Source organism: Ruditapes philippinarum, unplaced genomic scaffold (assembly GCF_026571515.1).
Source record: "Ruditapes philippinarum isolate M1 unplaced genomic scaffold, ASM2657151v2 ctg4321_1_1_1_1, whole genome shotgun sequence".
NCBI lineage: Eukaryota > Metazoa > Mollusca > Bivalvia > Venerida > Veneridae > Ruditapes > Ruditapes philippinarum.
This window is the reverse complement of record NW_026856323.1, coordinates 66723-89104: the sequence shown is the minus strand read 5'-3', so window position 1 is coordinate 89104 and position 22382 is coordinate 66723. Positions and strand designations below refer to the sequence as shown.

At 30.5% G+C, this 22382-nt stretch overlaps 1 protein-coding gene across 3 annotated transcripts; it reads left to right on the top strand.

The window, feature by feature from the left end:
* The first annotated feature begins 2552 nt into the window (after positions 1 to 2552).
* LOC132746217 (zwei Ig domain protein zig-8-like) lies at positions 2553 to 21452 on the top strand. 3 transcript variants are annotated; one of them, XM_060735298.1, is made up of 8 exons: positions 2553 to 3189; positions 4374 to 4970; positions 15286 to 15410; positions 15684 to 15903; positions 16530 to 16553; positions 17175 to 17474; positions 17976 to 18002; positions 19074 to 21452. In XM_060735298.1, the coding sequence occupies exons 2-8, from the start codon at positions 4871 to 4873 to the stop codon at positions 19199 to 19201; spliced, it is 924 nt and encodes a 307-aa protein (XP_060591281.1). In that variant the 5' UTR covers positions 2553 to 3189; positions 4374 to 4870; the 3' UTR covers positions 19202 to 21452. The 3 variants fall into 3 exon arrangements, with proteins under 3 accessions (XP_060591281.1, XP_060591280.1, XP_060591279.1); XM_060735297.1 differs by having other exon boundaries at positions 2559 to 3189; positions 4377 to 4970; positions 17973 to 18002; XM_060735296.1 differs by having other exon boundaries at positions 2559 to 3189; positions 17973 to 18002.
* Positions 21453 to 22382: the final 930 nt, after the last annotated feature.

Here is a 22382-nt window from a genome sequence, read left to right as displayed (position 1 = left end):
GATACAATAAAAATATATTGATGTGTATTGATTGGTAGATATATAGGTCTTGGGAAGATCGTTTAGTAGAAAATGAATGGAAGTAAAGTACATATCTTGATCCCTTTCTGCTAAAATTTACGAAGGGGGTTAATCAATCAACCAAACAAACAAAACATAATCAATATTATTTCCATTTTTTCCAATCCATAATTGTATAGGTAAACATTGATTGGTAGATATATAGGTTTTGCGTTCATTGAACGCCGTCCTTCCTTGTTGATCATATTGGAAGATCGTTTTGTAGAAAGTGAACGGAAGTAAAGTACATATCTTGATCCCTTCCTGTTTATACTTATTGGTTTGATCAATAAATCAAACAAAAACATAATCATAAGTATTCCTTTTTACCAATCCATAATTGTATAGTACAACAACATATTTTAATGTTACCAGCTTAATAAAACGAATAATTCTAAATCAATACAATCAACGCATTATTAATCATTTCTGTAGTATCACACCAATTGTTTTTGCATATCAGAACGATTTTCTTATGTTTGCACTAGTGCCACAAAAAATCTGTCTTACACCCTCGTGTGAGATAATTTAAGTGCTTTTAATGACGTCATTCCTGGGCGCTTTTTATGAATGTTTTTGCATGTTTAGGATAACGTTATTTCGCCGTTATGAATGAATTGTCAATTTTATACGCGACTAAACGAAACGAAAGGTGCTGTTTTTAACAGGACCTTAAATCCTTCCCTATGTATGTCCCTTCTGTTAAGGTTTGATTTGAAATCTTTGATTAGGGGCAAGTTTAAAGAAATAAAATAGTTAATATTAATTATAAATTTGTTTATGTAGTTTCTTTCTGAAATATGAAATGTATATTATATGCAAGAAAAAGAAACAAATACAAGATGTTGTCACATACGGGAATATCTAGCTCTCCGGTATGTTTAGCGGAAACTCGGTATAGCCTTTTTACCACCTTAAATACTTACCGTCGCGTTATATACTCCAGTCCAATTTTCCTTTTTTTTTGGCAAAAGCAATTTTCATATAATGTATCATAGTAATGTATATATAATTAATAGTTTGATTTATGTGATGTTAGGGAAATATAATTGTCTAGTTGTTTGGTAGTAACCCCCGAACCCACCCAAACGCCCCACAGACACACCTTTATCCCCGCATTAAAACCTCCAATGGAGTCTGTTCTAAGAAAACGAATAACAAACATCGTAATGGTTGTTCATATATAAACTTTTTATTGCAACTTGTAGGAAATGTATGAAAAAAAAATACATAGACTATAAACATGAAACACATGAATGTAATTAACGTGATCATTGATGGATAGGACGTGGCTGTTTTTATGTAAGTGTTGAAATGTTCTTCGCAAGTGTTTAAATTGTTTCAAGAACGTAAAGGAAAGTAACATGGTATCGAAATAAAACGTGTAATAATAATAAGTTAACATATATAAATATGAGTCAATTTCAAATATCCAACTAAGACGGACTCTTATTTTCTTTATCTAGTTTAACCTAGTGATACAATATTTACATAAATGTGAACTTGAAACACAATAATCTATTGATTAAGTTAATTTTATTAAATGTAGGATTATTTTTCACATATCTGGGCGCGATATGAAAGTCAAATATAATAGTGCATACATAATACAAATGAAGTTTAAATTACTTGTAAAGTTAAACAGATGTAATGCTGCATGTACAGATTACTCTGAATGTGAGGAATCTCATAATCGCATCATGAAATTTGTAGAATGATTCAGTGATTATACAATTCTAATTTATTTCATTATCTCTTATTTTGCAGCATCGGTTAAATCACGTGTACACTAATTCATATTATCAATGTACATATGTACTATATGTGAGCACAACTGTGTTGGTAATATATTTTTCTTTTCTTTTCATTGGATCAATCCAGCAATCTACTTTGCTTAATTATTTCAGATGTGATATTTCCAATTTTGAGAACGAAAAATTAACGAAAATACAATTATCACTTTAACATGTATAACAAAAAAGTGGACATTTATATAATTTAATTTAATTTTGAGAAACAATACGCAAGTCAAACGCAACCTTTCCTACACTAATTCAATTAAAAGATCATATAAATTGTTAATAATTAGAATTCAAAAAGACACTATGTAAAGTGTAGATTCTATATACACATATATTCCTATGTTATAAAATGAGCGTAAGAACAATAAATTAAAAGTTCCCTTCATAGTGACGCGTATTCAAATTGCAAACTGCAGATCAAAGGCATGTTTGATGAAAAGTATAACGCTTGTATAGAAGACATTATCCGGAACGTTATCCGGACAACTCTGCACATTTAACAATTTCACGCCTTTCTGTAATAATAAAGCACTCACTGACATCGCTTGTCTTTCTCGAACAAGAAATTTCTTTTATTTTAATTACCATGTTCATTATTTTCAAGTGTTACGTTCCCATTTCCATTAAAATGACAATATCGTTCTATTTACTGTACTAATTGGCTGAGATCTCCTTTGTCAGACGCACACGTCTGAAGTTATTGAGCCGGTGGTGAAAGTGTTTTCATTACCAGAAACTTGCTTGCGTTCAATACAAGTCCTTTATTCGACGTTTTACCAGGCGGAGCGTGAATGAAAAGAACAGTCGGGTTCCGTGATGAGACGTTATCGATGTTTACAGTTTGAATGCCGGCGTTTCCTCACCAGTCAATGATATTGGCAATATTGTAGAAGCATATTGAATCATATTGGACTACTCGTCTACTCTTCGTTAGTGTAACACTGGCATCTAGCATCGGGAAGATAGCATGTGGTTTTAACAAATATATCGGAGTAGCTTTCAAGTAGGATTAAAATTGAAACATAGTGGGAACATTTTATGCGTGTTTTAATGGAAACACTTGCGATAAAGTGAAGTAAAGTATTTTAGTGCGTGCATGCTATAATATGAATTTCGCAAGTTTAATACAGAAGCATCTTGTGTCGGAATAATCAAACCACTATATAAAAGATTATTTAAGTGAATTTGTGCTGAATTATTTTGAGTGCTTGAGAAAAATTAAACGATTTTATAAAAAAAATTTATGGATTTAATGTTGTAATTTTCATCGAGTCCTAGAACTTTGTTGGGATAAACGAAAACTTATTTGGGATTTAAATTATAAAAGGTAAGTACAAAGTATAAATACATGCCTGTTTAACATTACGTACACTTTTTGTTTATTTTAATTAAATTAGAGCCTTTATTCTGTAAACTTTATAAAGAAAAACAATCTAGAACTGATAAAATGAAAATCCGTTAGTAAATTAAATATATGATTTTATCTAATAAATACTCATATAATGAAGTTGAGGATTTCAGAATATTATAAGATATATCCGGTAAATAATCGGTATCTCAATAACAAATATTTCTATATATTTGCTACTTCATATATCTAAATAGATATCAGTAGATTTTCAATATGTATAAAAAGCATTTCCAACGTTAATTACTTTTCCACGTTTACAAACCCTATCTCTCATTGATTTTGAATCGTTTTAGGATCAAAGCTATATAAAAATAAACAATTTGTTTTAATTCCTCTGTGTATGAGATATTGACGGCAAATGGAAGAACAACAACCTTTGAAAATCGTCAGAATAAAATAAACATTACTGACAGACCGTGTTGATCAAATGCTGGCAAATGTTTTGTTTGCGCCGTCTCACATTCTCACTTCTTAGATATTTTCGACAGGCTTTTGTTTCAAATACAATATATCTACATACAAAAACTAAGTCACTGAAAACAAATGATACCCTGGAGCAATTATAACCGCCAATCCAACATTCCTTCATTTTTTTGCTGGTGTTAAACTGTATTGTGTAAGTCTTGCGGGATATGATTTATTACAAGCAGGTGTAAAATTTGTATTCATTTGAACATACTTTTACAGAAGTTTTCTGTATTGAACTGTACGCCATTTTAGTTAAGTTTAACTGCTATGAAAAAAATGTAATTTTATTGATTTAGAGTAATGTCTTTTATATTTCAATAAACAGCTTTTTAGATCATTTGTCAAATGAGTTCGACACTATTCGCAAAAAAATGATTTCTACTAGTTGTTCTGTCATTTTATCATTTAATGAGTTTAAGAATAGATCTACAAACAGAACAGACAAGATAAAAAAACTTTCAAATAATCTACACTTTTTATCAATATACCATACTCATAGAAATTGGCAAAGTGATAAGGTTGCAGTTACGTACTTTCTTATTCTTGCTCACAATTAATCCTTAGGGTCATATTTCAATAATTTAATTATCCTTTCACCACATATATCAACTATAATTTGTTTTCTGTTGCAGCAGAACCCCTCTGAACATAACAAGTTTCTTAAAACATCTCATATGTGCAACAAGTTTCTAAGGCGAGCGTGCATTAATGCTTGAATTGTAATTGAAAACCTCCGCTGAAATCAAAGGAATCTATTGAAATTCATTGATTTGAAAAGAAGCAATCGTCTGTGTAGAGTGATTTGTAGATTTCTGATTCTGAATTTTCATTCAGCGGCGCTGTTTCTTCTCAGTACGCTGACCATATTCGTGTTGAATAGCACAATAATGACGGAATTGGTCTGGAGTGTGCCGAATTCGTGAAAATATTCGTCCTATGATTGCAAATTGGATGTTATTCCTGGGAAGCTTGATTTGGAGTTTTAGAGAATCTTTGCAGCCATAATGGAGGCTCTAATTGCCTTTTCTCTACATTTCTATACTTATGGATAAACAGAAGTGTAAGTTTTGCATATAGATGGATTTATTGAAACATAATCTAAAGACTAATTAGAAATTATGTGAGCAAAATGACAATAGGATGGTGCAAGGAAGTACGGAGGGCTACTTTCGCTACTACTATAGTTAGCGTCTGGATTGTAACATTAATCGCAGTTTGTGCAGAAAACGGTAAGTGTGTCATAAGTTTTCACTCCAATTGTCAGGGTTCTTTTAAATTGATATACATTTATCTTGTTCATATTGAATGTGCGTTATAATTTTACCACTTTTTGCGGGCTTTCATCCGTTTCACGTCCCTTAATTATAACTATTAAATCCTAACTAATCATCATCACTAATCTCATAGTAAAATAAATGCGAGGCACACATATATAACAGTAAAGATCGTATTACATATTTTGAAATAAAAGTATATCACTTTTACAACAATTTTCAAAATGACTTTACGTAGATACATGTATTAGCTAGAGAAAAATGTTCTTTAATATGTAATTAAAATGACATTCTGTCCATCCAAGGGTATAAATGAGTAAACAGGTGAAAGTCAAAATATTTTTTTATCTTTCCATAATTTCTTTTAATATATAGATTCATTTCACAATGACAATAAACAACGCATGGATCAACACGAATTTTTTCGTAAATATTCATAAGAATTTACCTGTAACGTTCAATTCATAACATAGTGGGGCAGTCTTTTTTTATATTTTAGGTAGATTTAAATTCTATCCAAAACATTTTTCAATATGATCTGTTGGTCAATCACCATTTTAACAGCCAATCTTCTGAAATATATAGTCAATTCATCTCAACTTGTCTATGAAAATATGAGCATAATGTCACTTTAATTTATGGAAATAGGGAATATTAATTCTTATTTAAATATTTGTTCAATTCAATCGATATTGTGCAGTCTTCTTGTTTTTAAACAAAACATAATGCAATTTATTTATTTATTTTGTTTGTTTGTTTTTCTGTTTTGTTCTTTTACGAACCGATCTTAAATTTTGAACCCATTTTTTCATATCTCACCAGTGTATCCTTACCGGCTTTAAATAAAAGAAAATTGTCTATTTATTACGGAAAGAAAGATATAATGACATTTTATGTAATTACTGTTTTAAAAATGATTTTTGCGTTCAAACAATTGATTTCTTCTTTTAGAATGTTTAATTAATGAATTCCACTAGCCATAGTAGAGATTCTAAAGTTATTTAAACAATCATGCATTTTATGGAGTTGTTTGTATTATATTCACTTTTTTGTTGTTTTTATATTGTAGTTTTCTAAATTTTATTTTGTTGTTAATGTCGTTTTATTAATTTATTTGTTCCCGTGTTCCAAAGGTCTTGGCAAGCAGCATTATCTTACAAATACGAACATGTCTGGTTCGGAATGATATATGTTATTAGATTCAGAAACCTCCCTAATATGTAGTTCATCACAGCATGTAATGTCAGTTAGTAATTCACGTTAAGATATTGATGTTACCAAATGGACATTCGTTTGTTACAGTATTTGAAATATCCCGGGAATAATGTATAGTGAATGGGCAATTACCAGATATTATGATGACCACCAGCATTTATTTATGTTCAGGGATATGATATTTACAGAACTCTACATCACAGTACAATAACAAAGTAATTGAAAAGAAAACTCTTGAGGGTCGTGTATTGGTAATGACTGAATGACTGACAATAATAGTCAAGTATCTCGCATTGTCAAACAATTGAAGCCAATTTAGTTATATTTAGGGTTACATTTACAAAGTGCATTACATATATTCGTTTGATACGTTTGGCTTGATGAAATAATGCACTCAAAGGTTCTTGTTTAATTTACAGAGCCTGTTTTAACACCTCTATTATACATGCAAAATAGTAACTGCTTAAATGGAAATAGTAGAAAAGCTCAGTAAAGAACGAAGCATTATGCTCAATTTACGTAGTAATTGCTTCATTGTAAGTAAATGAATTGCTTGACGTCATACAATACTTATATTCTAGAACCTCTTAAGGCCGATAAACCGACAATTATGCCTTTCCCGTTGACCGAGTGGTATTAAACTAAATGAGAAAGGAGATATTTAAGGCATAAGGAACCGTCAGATAATATTGTCGAAAGGTGAATGCAGTGTATAACTAGGTGCATTGTAATCTGAATCATCACATGGGCCTGACAGTATGAAATATAATAAAAAAAGTTAAACTTAACAGTCATAGCAAAAAGAAAAAAATAGTAAAAGCAATATCAAACAGATAAAACTACATTTGCTTTCAAATCGAATTCTCAAGTATCACAATGTTATGGGTAGTTTATGAATAACATCATTGAGGTTCTTTTGTGGACATGCCAAAAATCCTCGAATTTTATAAATGTAAGAAAACTAACTGTTAAAAATGAATTAAATGTAGAAGAACCTATACATTGCTTACATATTGATTCATTGATGTTTGCTAATTAAAAAAATATGTGCTAACTATTCTAACTTGGAACATTGAAGAAAAAATAATTCCATAGTTGCGGTAATCTCTTAGTTCTACAATGTATATGAATGTTCGGCACGGCAAAGTCTTACAATTATCACTCTGAACGATACCTAAAATGTTCTCTTGACTGATGGGCATACATTATTTAAGACCCTTTTGAAAGTATAGGCTCGTCAACAAGTCAACTTCTGAAATAAATGAACTCAGAAAAAAATAAAGGTACCTGCATAAATTTAAAAGACGTCATTATATATTTACAGCTCAAACAAAACATAATCATTTTAAATAGTATATTGCGATCTGCTGTCAATATGAACTTTTATAGACCTCGTGTTTGATTTTATTTTGAACTATAAATTTAGTTTTTATGTCGGTTTTTGTTTGCTTCCATTCTCGGATCACAAGTAGAATGATAATATAACGCCACCGTTCTCTGCTACCTTTCAGATGACATTTCTAACTTAATGTCCAGGAAATTATCAAATGGATACACTTAAGCTAATTTGAAACGTTTAAGAGATTACCACCCTGGAGTTTGCCGGGGTATGTTGTACAAAAAAAGCATAATATTAAATCGGAAACGCTTCATCGACATTTTATATGAATTGTTTTTAAAGAATATGAAAAAATAAGTTAAACAAAAAAATGAAAGGAAACACAAGTCGCACAAAAAGCAACTGTCAGAAAAATAATCAGCAAATGAATAGAAACAAATGTTTTGCATATGTTGTTTAGAGAATATTGACTTTTAAATTTTACTTTGTTTGCGTCCGTTGTTTATGTCGATCTAAAAGGTCTTTTCAACTTTACAATTTTAAATTGACAATGTCAATATGATTTGTGCGACTTGATTATCGTGACTTTCACATATTAATATAATTTATACACACGATGTCTGATACATGATAAATGATTGTTGTAGATCTAAACAGTAATGGCATTGTGAAGTATTATTATTAAGATTAATTCGTGATAAAGATTTTTACAGATTATATGTACGCATATATGTTTTCAACATCTCCTTGCGGCTCCGTCTACATGAGCTTACAACAGGTTATACTGGGCACTACAAACTATCATGTTTCGTAATTATTAGGTTTATACGCACTATGTAATGTTCGGTATTATTATTTTTTGTTAAAGACGTATATGTCTTCATAAAAGATTTGAATGTAATGCAATATGGTGGATGTAATGCAATATAGAAGGCATTTCCATCTTCAAAGCATTCAATGATCATTAACGCTGACAACATAAATAATTCAATAAAATGAATCATCCTGCAATAAAAACATAATAAACACCTTAAACTAAAGGTATGCTAAATTATACACCAACTAATATAGAACCTTTCACTTTCTATTAACACTATAATATTATGCTAAATATGTCAAAAATACCTTAACATACTATAATAACTTGTATTCTTAGCTGGTTTTAAATGTTGAAATTATATTACAAATGTTAAGCAATTATTATGTTTAATTACATAATTAGCATTCCAACACGTTTTACTATAGTTTAAAATCTTTCTGGCGAACATTAAATAATTTGTTTCTGTCTGCCTTTTTCTTTCAAACTATAATACTATGCTGACTATTTCAAATATATCTTAACGCATAATAATGCCTTGTCTACATAGATGCTTGTAAAACTAATGATAAGTATTTAAAGTTCTTGTCGTTCTCTTGTCCTATAGGCACTGTAAACTTTATTGCCATTTTTTGTCAATGTGTTGTAAATTGATAGTTGTTTAACTCTTTCTCAGACAGTTTAAATGCAGAAAGGATAAAGATAAAAGTGTCCAATGTGGCTTTTAAGTATGCACAAGAAAATTCCATCACCAAGAGAACAGATCAAATGCACAAATAATTAAAGAAAAAATCTGGTTTTCGTGATTTCATATCAGTTTGCTTGTGTAGTAGATGTTTGCAAAAACATTACCACTGCATAGTTGTAATCGACAAACAGCTGTTGAGTTCAGTTCAGTACCAATTCATTCTTTATATAAAATGATAGCAAAATTTTGTAATGTATTTCGTCTAGGTGTCTAGGTTTTAAAAGAAAGATTGAAATAAAGTATAGTCATTCGGTAGTTAACATAAGAAAATATTGATGTATGTGATGCAATTTGTTATATACACAGCAAAATGTCAAAAAGTAGCATAGACTTGTTTGCTGTAATAAGGATATGACAGATCTCCTACAGTACAAACGTTTTATAAGGAGTCAATTTATTGTTGTTGTTCTTTCCAGGCAACTGTATTAATTTATGTTAATGATATGATAACTGATAGAACACACACTTTTTAACTGAAAATTAAAAAAACAACAATCTTAAAATGAATATCATTTTAGATTATTCTATTTCTAAAATGATTAGATTGAAGACGAAAGGCGATATACTTGCATGGTATCCCCCGTCATTGTGTTTGTTTTTTTACGTTTATAGATTAATCGAGCGAGAAAAAAGTTATTTATTTATACCATGCCATCTCTCTAGGGGGTATCTCTACGAAACTCGAGGTAAAATTGATGTAATCTTCATTATTGATTTGATGGTATTTGACCGGCGTACAATAGTTGATAAATCTGTGAGGAGATAATGTAAACTCTTTTCACTGTATTTGCTTTGAAATAACAGTAACAGTATAAAGAATAATCAACTTTTATTTTAAATTGACATTGGTCACATTTTATTTATGATATTGTTTTCAAATTCTAGAGCAAAGTTTTAATTGTATTTACATTTTGCAAAGCGATACGAAAACAAAGATGTTTTAAATATTGCTGACAAAAAAAACAATAAAAAAATAATAATAATGTTAAACGTTCCTTGGTGTTTCTGCTCGCGTTCTTAAAGTGGCTTTTCTGTAACAGAGGAAGCAATAACATCAATGCTTATTATCTTCTTTCAAAGTTAACGCTCGCAAATACCATACAGGAACTTATTAATTTTACATCAAGTGTAGAATATTTATGCAAGTGGCATCGCTGTCTTCTTAAATAATTAAAAAAGTCATTTATAACAAATCATTATATTAATGCTCATTATCAAACGTGATACGGAAGTTAATATTGGAGCAATTATTCAAGCCTCATGACAGATTACGATGGCGAGTAAATATATTAAATAGAAATGTTTGATCTTTCTTGAACGAAGACTCTGGAGAATATGGTTTAGCTATCATATAAGGCAAGATGGAATGATAATTATAGAAATGTATCGTCGCTTTGGCATAAAGGGAAATTACGAATTGACAGTAATAGATTAAATAGATTCATTTATGAATTATTTACAATCAGCATTATTCCATGAAATAATAAATCTTGGCAAGTTAATGTTATCAACATCGCATACGGCGAATGTTCTCGAAATTTGCGTATTATGAGCAAGCATCAATTCTATATAACTGATATAGCGAGTATGTTCACAATAATTTTTAAATACATACTTGTATAGTATATTAGGTAAACACATATGCAATCCTGTTTCTCTACATTCCGGTAGTTTAACAGTCTAGTGTGAAAATATACGTTTTACATGCAGCATACAGTAGTATTATTTCAAAGGTTATAGGCATGGATCCGGACGTTCAGTGTTAAAAATTAATAAATGCTTGATAAGCACTTTCAGCAATATATTTATTCTAGAAATATTATAAAATAACTCATGTGTGTTAGAGAAAGACGTTTAAGAAGTTTTATGGCTGAAAATAAAAATACATAAAAGAAGATAGTTCGAAAGTTAATTTCAATTAAAGAGTTATTTGTTTTAAGGTTTATTATCTATTCACTGGAATCTCTCTAATACTTTGGACAAAATAAAAACAATAATTGACCCTTATTTAGGCGTTAGTTGCCTCGGTCTTGCACTAAACACATAATCTTTATCTAGTGACTATTTTTGCAAACTTATTTCAAATCCTGTGATGAATCGAAAAAGAAATGTGGACCGGACACACAACATGCTCTAAAACATATCTTAATAACATTTGAGCACTAAAGGTGATCTTGACCTTTAACTATGGGTCTTGGTGTTACGCTTGACGTATCTACTTATTGTGGTGACCCTTTGTTCCAATTTATTAAAGGAACACTTGACAGATAAAAATTTGGTAGTGGTTTTGGTCGTTTACTGTTTTTTATCATACCGTAAGCCCTTTTGAGTTCACCAGTTAACAGTTTAGTCACCGCATCGTTTCTGGGCAGACTGGCAAAGTGTTTACCAGTGTACGTGCTTTCACTTTCACAAGGAACTAGTTTGTCTTCTGTACATGCTTGTAAGAGCGGATATACAGTGCAAATGACCTTAGAAAGGATTTCATGATTAATTAGAAGAAGAGTGACATTTACCGTCCGGGAATGGAACCAGTCCAACTCTTTAATAATTTAGATTATCGGACTGGTGGGTGAAAATGTTCAGCAAAACAGGAAGTTAAACGATACTCAGTCATTGCGTAATTTGATCTTCAAGTGTGACCTTTGCATTAGATTAAAGGGTCAGGTTTAATGCATCGTCTTATTACGGTATATAACGGTATTTGTGCCGAGTTAATAAAAATATCTTGATGAATTTACCGAACACGAAGTGTGACGGATTGACTGTACAACTCATTATTAATGTTGAAATATGCTTAGACTGGTGCTAGGGGCCGTGTACTGTAGCTTACGATTACCACTACCGTTCATGAACAGGCTCAATTAAACCGAGTCTGCAATATTTTCAATTTTGCCGTGTTGCGCTTTCTTTAGGGATTCTGTTTTTCCCTATTTAATTCACTCTGTAATAATAAGCATGCTTAAAACTGAAATGCCGAACTAGTAACATTTTAAATAGTTCATGTTTTGCACATTGATATAGCATATGAACCAGCTGGAGCAGGAATTACATTATACATTCTATAAAACTGTGTCTGTAATGTTAGTGCTCAGACATTGATCCAAGTTAAATCTGTTACAACAGTTCTTAATTAAGCATTGATCCTTTTCTATACCAAACATAAGCCAGTGATATTGATAAGAAACAAGCAAGATAGAAAATATTAACAAATATTTTTGCGTTGTTACATAAACATACCTTGTATTTATATAAAACGAAAAAAAAGTAAAAATAGTCATGAAAATAAAAAAAAATGGTTGAACAAAAATAGGTAAAATGCGCCGACTCAGTTTGATAGTAAAATCATTAATGGATCAAAGGGCTGCGGGCTCTGTGGCATTTTTTTATCGATGCAATCTAAATCATACTGTATATCTGTATTAATTTCCCTGTATAAGTTAATTTTGAAATACTCTAATTCATCTTGCAGGGCACCGAGTTGCAGCGACTGCGTTTAGATTTTTGCTATAACAGTTTGAGTTTGATACATACGGCATTTTGCATGACCAGAGTTTCTACTTGCATCATGAAATCATTTTTGTTCATTTTTTATGACAGCCTCACTTTATCCTTGCATATTCTGGCTAATTCTTATAAAATCGCTAAAAAGAATAGTTGCCACGACTGAGATTTGAACTCCAGACCTCTTACATTGTAAACGAATGTGCAACCCTCGGCCACGGTGATGTGATATATGATTCGACTGAATAAAACGATATTATTCTAAATTTAGAATTTCAATTTATTTTTCGTAATTCTTATTAATTTCTATGTAAACCTGTTGTTTAACACTGATGTTAATGTTTTGGCGAACATCTTCTCGCCCAAACAGTCCGATATGTATATATTTCACTACTCGACAGTCAGATTTAATTGTGTAATACGCGCAGAAGTATTCGGTAATCGACAGCGCTAAAAATAGCATCTTCTTTACATGGATTAAATTATCGGGTGCTTAACTTATGGTAGAAATTGATTATCGATCGTCGACTGCCCTAAATTTGTCCCTGTCCTTGTGTCAACATCCTTACTTTTCTTTTCAGAAATGTTCATTTAGGGGCGTTTTATTCCGATCACAATAATCCGAAGCTTTACGGAAATAGCCGAGACATTTTCATTGATTAAAATGAAATTCATCCGAGTAATGTTTTATTGTGCATTTATTGACAATTCTATAAGCCAAAGCTACATTTTAAGTTTGAAAGCGTGGTTAATTGATGGACACTTGTAACAAAATATAATTATTTCTTTCTTTTACATCGCTAGTTTTAACCTATTTTGAGAACTACTTGTTGTTAGATTTGTCGGGAGGTTGATTGTCAGCATTGTATTTCCTGATCTGCGATCAGAAAATACAAACACAGAAAGCGTATTGCAAATTAAACATTGACATCATAATTTTGAAATGACAGTATTAAACCGATTCATCTTATTAATTTTATTCATTTTTGTCTACCTTAAATTCGGTTGTTCAAGGTTTTTGTTGTTGTTTGTTTGTTTGTTGTTGTTTGTTTGTTTTTTAATCATAAATGGTTCTTAATAATTAACTTTAACAAGTGACTCAGCAATTTAATTCTAAACAAAATATTCATTATCATTATTAAGGTGAATGTATGCTTATCTAAGTGTAGCTGATAATGAACAGATATTAACTTAAAATAACTTGACATTTTGGCATAATTTCTATCAATGTTTTTCAATGGTTAAATTCTTAAAATGCTTTGGGCAGTCTTTTGATAGTATCACAAAACATTTTCAATTGTCAGTGATTGTTCAATCACCATTTTAATAGTCAATCTTTTAAAAAAAAATATATATATTACTTACTCAATTCGATAGCAAAAAGTGAGCATAATGCCTTGTTAAGCTTTATTGTTTTTAAAATGGTTTAAAATATTATAGTTTGTCAGCTTTAATAACACTACTAAATGCAGATCGAATGCATGTACTGATTTAATTCTTTCATAAGCGTTTTTAGCGTGATTTGTTAAAAATTAATAATTTAAAAGTACTGAAAAAGATGTAGCTACTTAGATTATTTAACAAAAATATAAGCTTATCACGAAATACTAAAACTAATAGTGCATGTTATCTTTTCATTACATCATCGCTGTTTAAATTATAAGATATTTGAATTTTTTGATATTATCTTTAAGAGGCATGATGCGCTAGGTGGATCTTTCTGTCTGCTGATACATTGCGTGATAAGGAAATATTTATGTGTCTAACACACGCACTAGTGTGAAATTAAAACTAACATTTGCAGTGAAGTTTGCAAATTGTATCTTACGAAAATCAATAGAAAAAATTGCTAAAGCTCAAAATAAGCAACAGCATATTAAGAAATTTTGTTTTCATGTACATGTATACATTTTTAATATGAGTTTTGTTTCTTTTTTACTTAAGGCCTCTGTTAAATTACACAGTTGTTTAATCACGTATGGTATCTATAATGATGTAAGTAGTTGTTATATAAGAAAACACTTTAGTAAGAATTTGCTAAACTTATTTATATTTAGATACATCTCGGTAGTATAGTTGTTAATTAAACAAACGCACATTATGCTTTTTTTTTCTCAACCAAAAGGGGCAAAACAGTTTATAATCATGTTATGATTATGTATAAGTATTTAAAGTTATTGGAAGAAAACAAAACAATAGCATATTTGGAAATGGATAAGGGTTTTTAAAGTCAACATTAGTTTCTTTCTTTTAATTATTACTCTTGATATCTGACTCAGCTTATAAAACAAAAATTGATCTGTATGAACCTTTTATGTTTAAATTACGTAGCACGAAAACTCAAATTGACCACACATGCTTGCACTTTTTAATGTTTTGCCGCTAAATTTGTTTTATTTACCTACTCTGCTTAAAATCCATTGAAGTGTGAAAGGCCTCAGTAGAAAATTAAATGGAAGTCAAGGATTTATCAACCGTTACCTTAGTACCTAGTTAATTTTTAGCTTTATAGCTTAGTTGTCTTACAGGACAACCATTGGCAGTTATATGCAACCATGTAACCAAAACACTAACACACAAGTGGTTTGCCAATCTTTAGAAAACAATATATCTTTCTATGTATATAATTGATGTTCATATTTTTCAGTAACTTCTGCTCTAACAACACGTCAAACCATTCCAAAATTCCTACAAACACCTAATAACGTAACAGTGCACCGGGGAGAACTCGCAGAACTTATGTGTCACATACAAAACCTGGGACCGAAAACGGTAAGATTGTACGTTTATAACTACGCACATGTTTGCATTGCTTGTGTTCTGCTTACGTGTTCCATTGAATCATACAGTCGATACAATGATGAATTTTGATTTTCTACTTACCAACAGGGAATAAATGCTAACTTTAAACTATTTTCGTCAAACAATATGGCTGGGCTAAAACACAAAATGTACACGGAACGGAACGTGCCATTCAATATCTTAAAGAACATATACTGGAATTTGAATTAACGTGAATTGAACTTATTCTACCATCTGTTTCAGGTTGTATGGAGGAAGGCATCCGAGGAGAATCCATTGACACTGGGAACGACAATATTTCCACAGGCAATGGAAATCAGTATCAATCATGCAGACATTTCACCCATAGAAAGTAAATGGAATTTACTTATAAAAAACGTGCAACCAAAGCACGCTGGTGTTTACGAGTGTCAGATAAGCTCAACGGGCATATACACACGTTATGTTGCGCTTAATGTTTTAAGTAAGTACCAAACAGTATACCTCAATTTGCTGAACTGAAAGATGTAAAATATCGTTTCGGCAGTTGATTCGTAGTCTCTGTCGTTAATTTTGTTTATGGTCGCTTAAAATGTACACAATGTATAGGTTCAGTCAAACCGAACCTGCAACATTTTCAATATTGCCGCTGCTGTAGATTTTCTTTAGATACCCTATTTCTTTCAATGTTTAAATGAAAGTCTACGGCATTAAGTATAATTAAATATAAGCGTTAAACTAGGCTAAGCGTTATATTTATCAAAATAAAAAATATTCGTTTACCTCATTCCAAGAATTGCAAAAGTTTCTTCCAGGAAAATACAATTAATATCAGTTTTGTCTTACTGCTTTCGATTATCATTTTTATGATAGATGTATCATGTTAGTGTTTTTAAATCTAATATCGATTCTTGGGAAACCTTAATATTTGGAATGTTTTCAAAACGTAGGGTTTAGCTTCAAGCAAATCTTTTGATTGATTTGTATTGATATCAGAAGTAGCGTATAATAATTTTTTATAAAGACACCACAAGTAAGGTTATTCATTAGTAAATGTATCAGAAATGAACTTTTACAAAGTTGTATTCTAATGTATTGTTTGTCTTTCAGAAAGTCCAGTTGTCAGGAAACCAAGTAAGTACACAAACTACGGGTTAGAAAAACATTAATCCCTAATTCTTATACTACCATTTAGATTGTAGATGAAGAATGTAGATTCAAATATTCTATAAATATCTTTTTTTAATTGTCACTTATGAACGTTTAAGTAAATGTATGCTAATAATATAGTGTTATAATCTTTGAATTTTTTTTTGTAAGTTACTTTAAATTTATGATTGGTAAGCAAATGATCGATTTAGATAAAAAGTGATATTATTTGTTGACCAGACGTTTGAATTAAATAAGAATATGGTAAGATGCAGTCCGCCTTGAACTGATACTAATAGCGTTATATAATCTGTTGAGCAATCGTACTGTACAATTAAGAATTTTCTTCGTTTTTTACAATTTCTTTTTCATTATAGTCCTTACCTCAAATTGATTTTTAAAAAAGCCCTTAATACTATCAATTCTTAAGTATATGTATCTATCTGGCGTCGCATAAGCGCAAAGAAGGATACATACCTCAATTTGGAAAAAGGAAAAAAAGTAAAATAAATAAACTATCGCGTATTCTAGTAATATGACAATATTTGGCGCATCATCCCTAAAAATGTTTAGAATATTACATTTGTTCAATTATTTGCTTTTCAGAACTAACAATTACGGGTACGCAGTATGTAAACCGATATAATGATATACATTTAGTGTGTAACGCAACTGGTGTTAACAGAGCACCAGAAGATGTTGACTGGTTTTTTAATGGGAATAAAATTCATACTACACATCCACATTGGTATGGACGAATAGAAATAGTGAAACATCGGCCTCTCCCAGGACGATCTTATATCAGTGAATTAATTATACATCTCAGTACCATGGAAGATCAGGGAAATTATGTGTGTCGCAGTTCTGACTTAAACGTTAATAGTATGAATGTTCATATATTAAATGGTAAGTGACAAGCAATACAGTGTTTTAGGCCAAAGTTACCAAAAACAGCCAAGTAGATATATTTCGAACACCTCCAGATTTACCATTTCGGTATATCGTTTACCCTTAAAAAGCTGTTCAGAAAAGATTGCCAGGAATGATGCGTAAAACAAATGTATTTTAATGTTGTTGTTTTTTTGTTCAGGAAAGGTAGCGTATCCTGTAAACTGTTTCATAATGTTAATAATATTACCGTTATTCTTTACTTCATTTTTCTGATTGTTTTCAAGTCGATATATCAAATGTCCTTTTAATAACATCCAGTTCGTTTTATTCCAATGTGTCCCATCCTGTTTGCTGTGCTGGGCTCCAGGTCTTGAGTAGTTTGGGATGCGTTCATTGAGTTCATTCCCTTCCTTGTTGATCTTGCTTTCAATGTTTTGTTGCCAGTACATGACATTTTTTTTGTAACTATTCATATTAGTTTTAAATAGCAAACCTTTGAATTTATGTTTTCAGCAGATAAAGATACAGGCATAAAAATACGTGGTAAGTTTAATACTTTGAAACACATTTGAATAGTAAAAAACGTGACAATCACTGTAACTATCACAATCATTGCTTGCGGGTAAGAAACAAACATATTTTTAGTTATAAAGATTTTTGACAGGTGATATGACCCTACATAAACGGTTGTTTGGACACAGAACCCAATGCGATGGTTATATTGCAAACAACCATTTATATACGGTCATACAACCTGTCAGGAAGATATATAATGAATGTAATATACATTAAACTTCCCTTGCTAGAAAAAAGTAAGATTTCTTAAAAAAAATTACAGCAGCCGTGTATATGAAACTATATAAACGCCATGATTATCCAATTAAAAGCGACGTTACAAACATGCAGTATTATAAGACGTATTATGTTTTGGACCTTTTCCATTAAGATTTTGAAGATATAAAGTTAACATTCAAGATAAATACAGTGGTATGCAGAATAAAGTTTATGGTTGATTTTGGTGAACACTGCAAAATTTAATGATTAATTATACCTGTAACTAAATTTCCATGCGACATAGCTATGTCGGTATAATTTAATAGTTATGGTGGTGGAATGATTTACAAGGACATTTTAATGTGCAGATAAATATAAATCAATATCGATGAGATTAGTGTTAATGGTGTTCAGATAAATTTGACAACTTTGAAAAAAAAATATACGTGGTCAGTTCCATTTAAAAAAAACAGTGCATTTTATCTAACATCAAACCAGAACGCTCAATAAGAGCCATTGCTATCGCCCATAGTATGTTAAGAGTCTTGTTGCGTGCGTCGTTAGTAATCTACTTTTTCTATTGAGAGAAACTGCTTTGAAATTTATATTGTGTCAACACTTCTGAGTACTGTTTTTTTTTATTTGATAATCAGTTGACCTAGATTTTGGCCCTTTACTTTTCATTCATAGCTGACTTATCTAAAACGATCCATAATAGCTTCTTGTAATCATTTATAAATGATTTGTTAACACGATTTATGTGCATATCCTTTTATAGATATTGTTTTAAACAGCTTAAGATATAAATACCCATGAAGGATTACTTTTTTTCTGTTCCAGCACCAGGTGAGGAAAGTGAAAAGATGAAAACGGCTGAAACGGGTACCCGCAACAAGACGTCAAGGGCAGTTATATCATTAACATTATTTATCACACATTTGCTATTATTGTTTACTGCATTGACTTGAAAGACGTGTTTGACAAGCCAGCATAAACGGTGTAACGTTCTTAAAGCAAAAACAATTGCTAATTAAAATATTCCTTGCAAAGAAATAACTGCGGTTTGCAGTGGCACTTTATTCTTCATGAGTGTTTGAATACAAAGGAGGCGATAATGTTTATTGTTCTTAAGTGCGCGACGTTTACTTCTATGAGAGTATATGGCGTCCCTGTCTGGAAATGCGTTCCAAACCTGCTCTGAAATGAAGATCCGTGCCGACTGCATATGAAAATATTTAACATCAATTGTGTTTTATGACCGTCTACTTACAAACAGTTTTGAAGATGTGTATTTTATATTTTTGACAGTACTTATTATCTTCTGTGAATGGCTCGTAAACATATTGTTACTAAAGTAGAAAATAATAACGATCTAATAAAATAGTTATGTGCATAAACGTATAAGCGTATGGTTTGTTTACTAAGGAAATTTTAGTTAATATTCTGCACATTCAATAAAATGAATGATACACGAATCGAGGAACACGTTTTCAGCTTATGTTGTGTTATCAAATTGTTTTATATTCTTCATTCTGTGTCGATTTTTTTTAAACATTTAATCATTGCTTCAAACAATTTTTGTACATAGAGTATACAGTTATCACACAACTATAGATCAAATTGCAGAAACGTTGCACAACACCTTATCAAACATTATATTAAATATAATAGATAAGTTTTTCCATGAGTTTGAAATCAAGGTCCCTGTCATCAAGATTATCAACTGAAAATTTACTTTATATTGATTAATGGTACGTGTAAATATTTAATGGTCATGACATGTGTAGATTTAAAATATTTAAATAAGCTTACTGTCAAATATGCGTTCAGCTACATGGTCACGGGAACTCTATTATAGCTGTTATTTAAACAACAACAACAACAACAATTAAACCAAAGGAGGTTATAAAATTGACGTTATGCAGAAATACAGCAAAATTGTTTATCCGGAGTAACTGCTTCAGCTCGATTCTTTGTGATCGTGACATTACCGGGATAAAACACATGTACTTAGATCAATTACAAATACTAGTTTGTTTATGGTTTAAGGTATTGTGTTATTTTTTAACAAAAAGTATTTATATTACTAGAAAAAACAAGATCTGTCGTTGTGCCTTAATGTTGTAAATTAGTTTCATGGTTGGTAATCGTGGTTGTGACTGCAATGGATAAGCTTGTATGTAACATGATCAGATTGAGGTCAGGACCAATATTTTACTCCTTTAAATCGCCTCTTAAGAGAAGCAGTGGCATGAAGTTTAATATTATTCCTCTCAACCATTGAGCATAACATATAATTTGATAAAATATGAAAAGAATATTAAGTTAATGCCTTTCAGATTGCTCACATACCGATGTATTAGTAAAGTTGTTGATAGATTACTTATAAAGTACAAATAATTCAATTCATTTAAGTCAAACATTTTAATAATGCTTTTGATTACATTATTCATTTTAAAATATCTTTTCCGTGAATATTGTATAATATACATATAGTAATAGCGATTAAATTAGGAGATTTGATTTAAAAATTGAGAAGAGATTGATAAGATTGATTATGTACAACACGGAATTAAAACTACTCTCACTATCTTTGTTCATTTGAAATATTTCTGAAGGGCTTTGTAAATAATATATATTATACTTCAAACGATTGCCTTGATTTTTTTATTTAAAGTGACGGACGCTAAACGAATAATACGACGAAGTTTAAAGATACAGAAAGAAACTTATAGCTAAATTCTTTAACATTAATGAAAAATAAATAAATTCCGTTATATATGATTGTATGCATTTTTTTAAACTTTTTTTTCCAGTTTGTATTTTATTGATTTCTGCCGCACAAATAATGTTTGTTAGAATACTGAAGGATATCATTTTGGTCATAGTTGTTGAAAATCTTTAAAAAAAATATCGCTTTATTATTTTACATTCGATGAGAGAAAATGACACAAATATTAAAGTGGTCATTAAAAGGTTTACATTTTTGTGTGGACAAGTTTGTACAAGTATGTGTTATGTTAATACAGATTCCAACATTGTAGTACTAACTTTATGAATATCAACTTTACAGAAGGTGTTCCTGTCCGTATTAGTTGTTTTAGAACAAAAAGCCTAACATTTTTCTTATGTACAATTTCCACAGGTACATTTGTTACTTTTAAATATGACACATTGTTTCATATTTGTTATCATGTTAATAAAATGTTTATGCAATTATATGTGTCTTAATATATTTCTCCACCTTGTGGCATGCTTAATACTTATTGTGACCACGTCTGAAATGACGATGTTGTCTTCTAAAATTAATTGCATACCTTACGTTAAAGTAGGTTTGATAAAAGCTATATGAACATTTACAATAAGAATTTCAAGATAATTAAATTCACTCGTAATTAAATTATTGTTTTCCCAAAAGAGCTTCTTCTGTTATATCCATTATGTTGTTTTTGACATATTTACGTGTATAATGTTTCATTAAGTGTCATTGCATTCTAATAGAGTAGCATAAGTATTGAACAAATATAAAATGTGAAAACACTTCTGAAAGGACGATATCTATATCAGGATGAATTGTCTCAAATTACATGATTTGTAAATAATTGTAACCATGATTTCCTATGAAGTAATTGTCATGTCTAAAAGCTTTATTGTCATAGTATTGCCATTATTATGATTTTATCAAAAAGGTTCTAAAACTATAACTATCGAACGGAACTTGCACCGGGTGTTGCCTTTCTCTTATTGGTAAGATTAAAACATACCTAGGCGTAATGGTTGGTAAGCATGATTATTATGAAAAAAGCAATTATCATAGTTGCATACTGATGCTGTAAAGTTTTGGATAATTATAAGATAAAAAAATCATAATAGTTGCTCTTATGAAACAGAAATATATGTGACTAAGGTCATTCCAGATTTTGTTTGGAAAGCATTTTATACAGTTCAATTGATTGTGAAAACAATGTCAATTTACTGTTATTATGAGGCTAGTTGTGTTATAAACTATTGAAACTATCATAAAGGTCTATGCCGTAATAATTATTATAAAAATCGGTCCTATCAATCATCCAAATCCACAGAAAGTTTGAGACTTTTGGAGGAAGAGTGCTGAAAGAAGAGGTTAAGTAACAATTGTTACTCAAATCA

Excerpts from the sequence above, each read along its gene's own strand:
- LOC132746217 (XM_060735297.1), top strand. The coding sequence starts at position 4,871 with ATGACAATAGGATGGTGCAAGGAAGTACGGAGGGCTACTTTCGCTACT. Across the intron at positions 4,971-15,285 it reads CGCAGTTTGTGCAGAAAACG|TAACTTCTGCTCTAACAACA; the intron begins GTAAGTGTGTCA and ends CATATTTTTCAG. Across the intron at positions 15,904-16,529 it reads TGTTGCGCTTAATGTTTTAA|AAAGTCCAGTTGTCAGGAAA; the intron begins GTAAGTACCAAA and ends TTTGTCTTTCAG.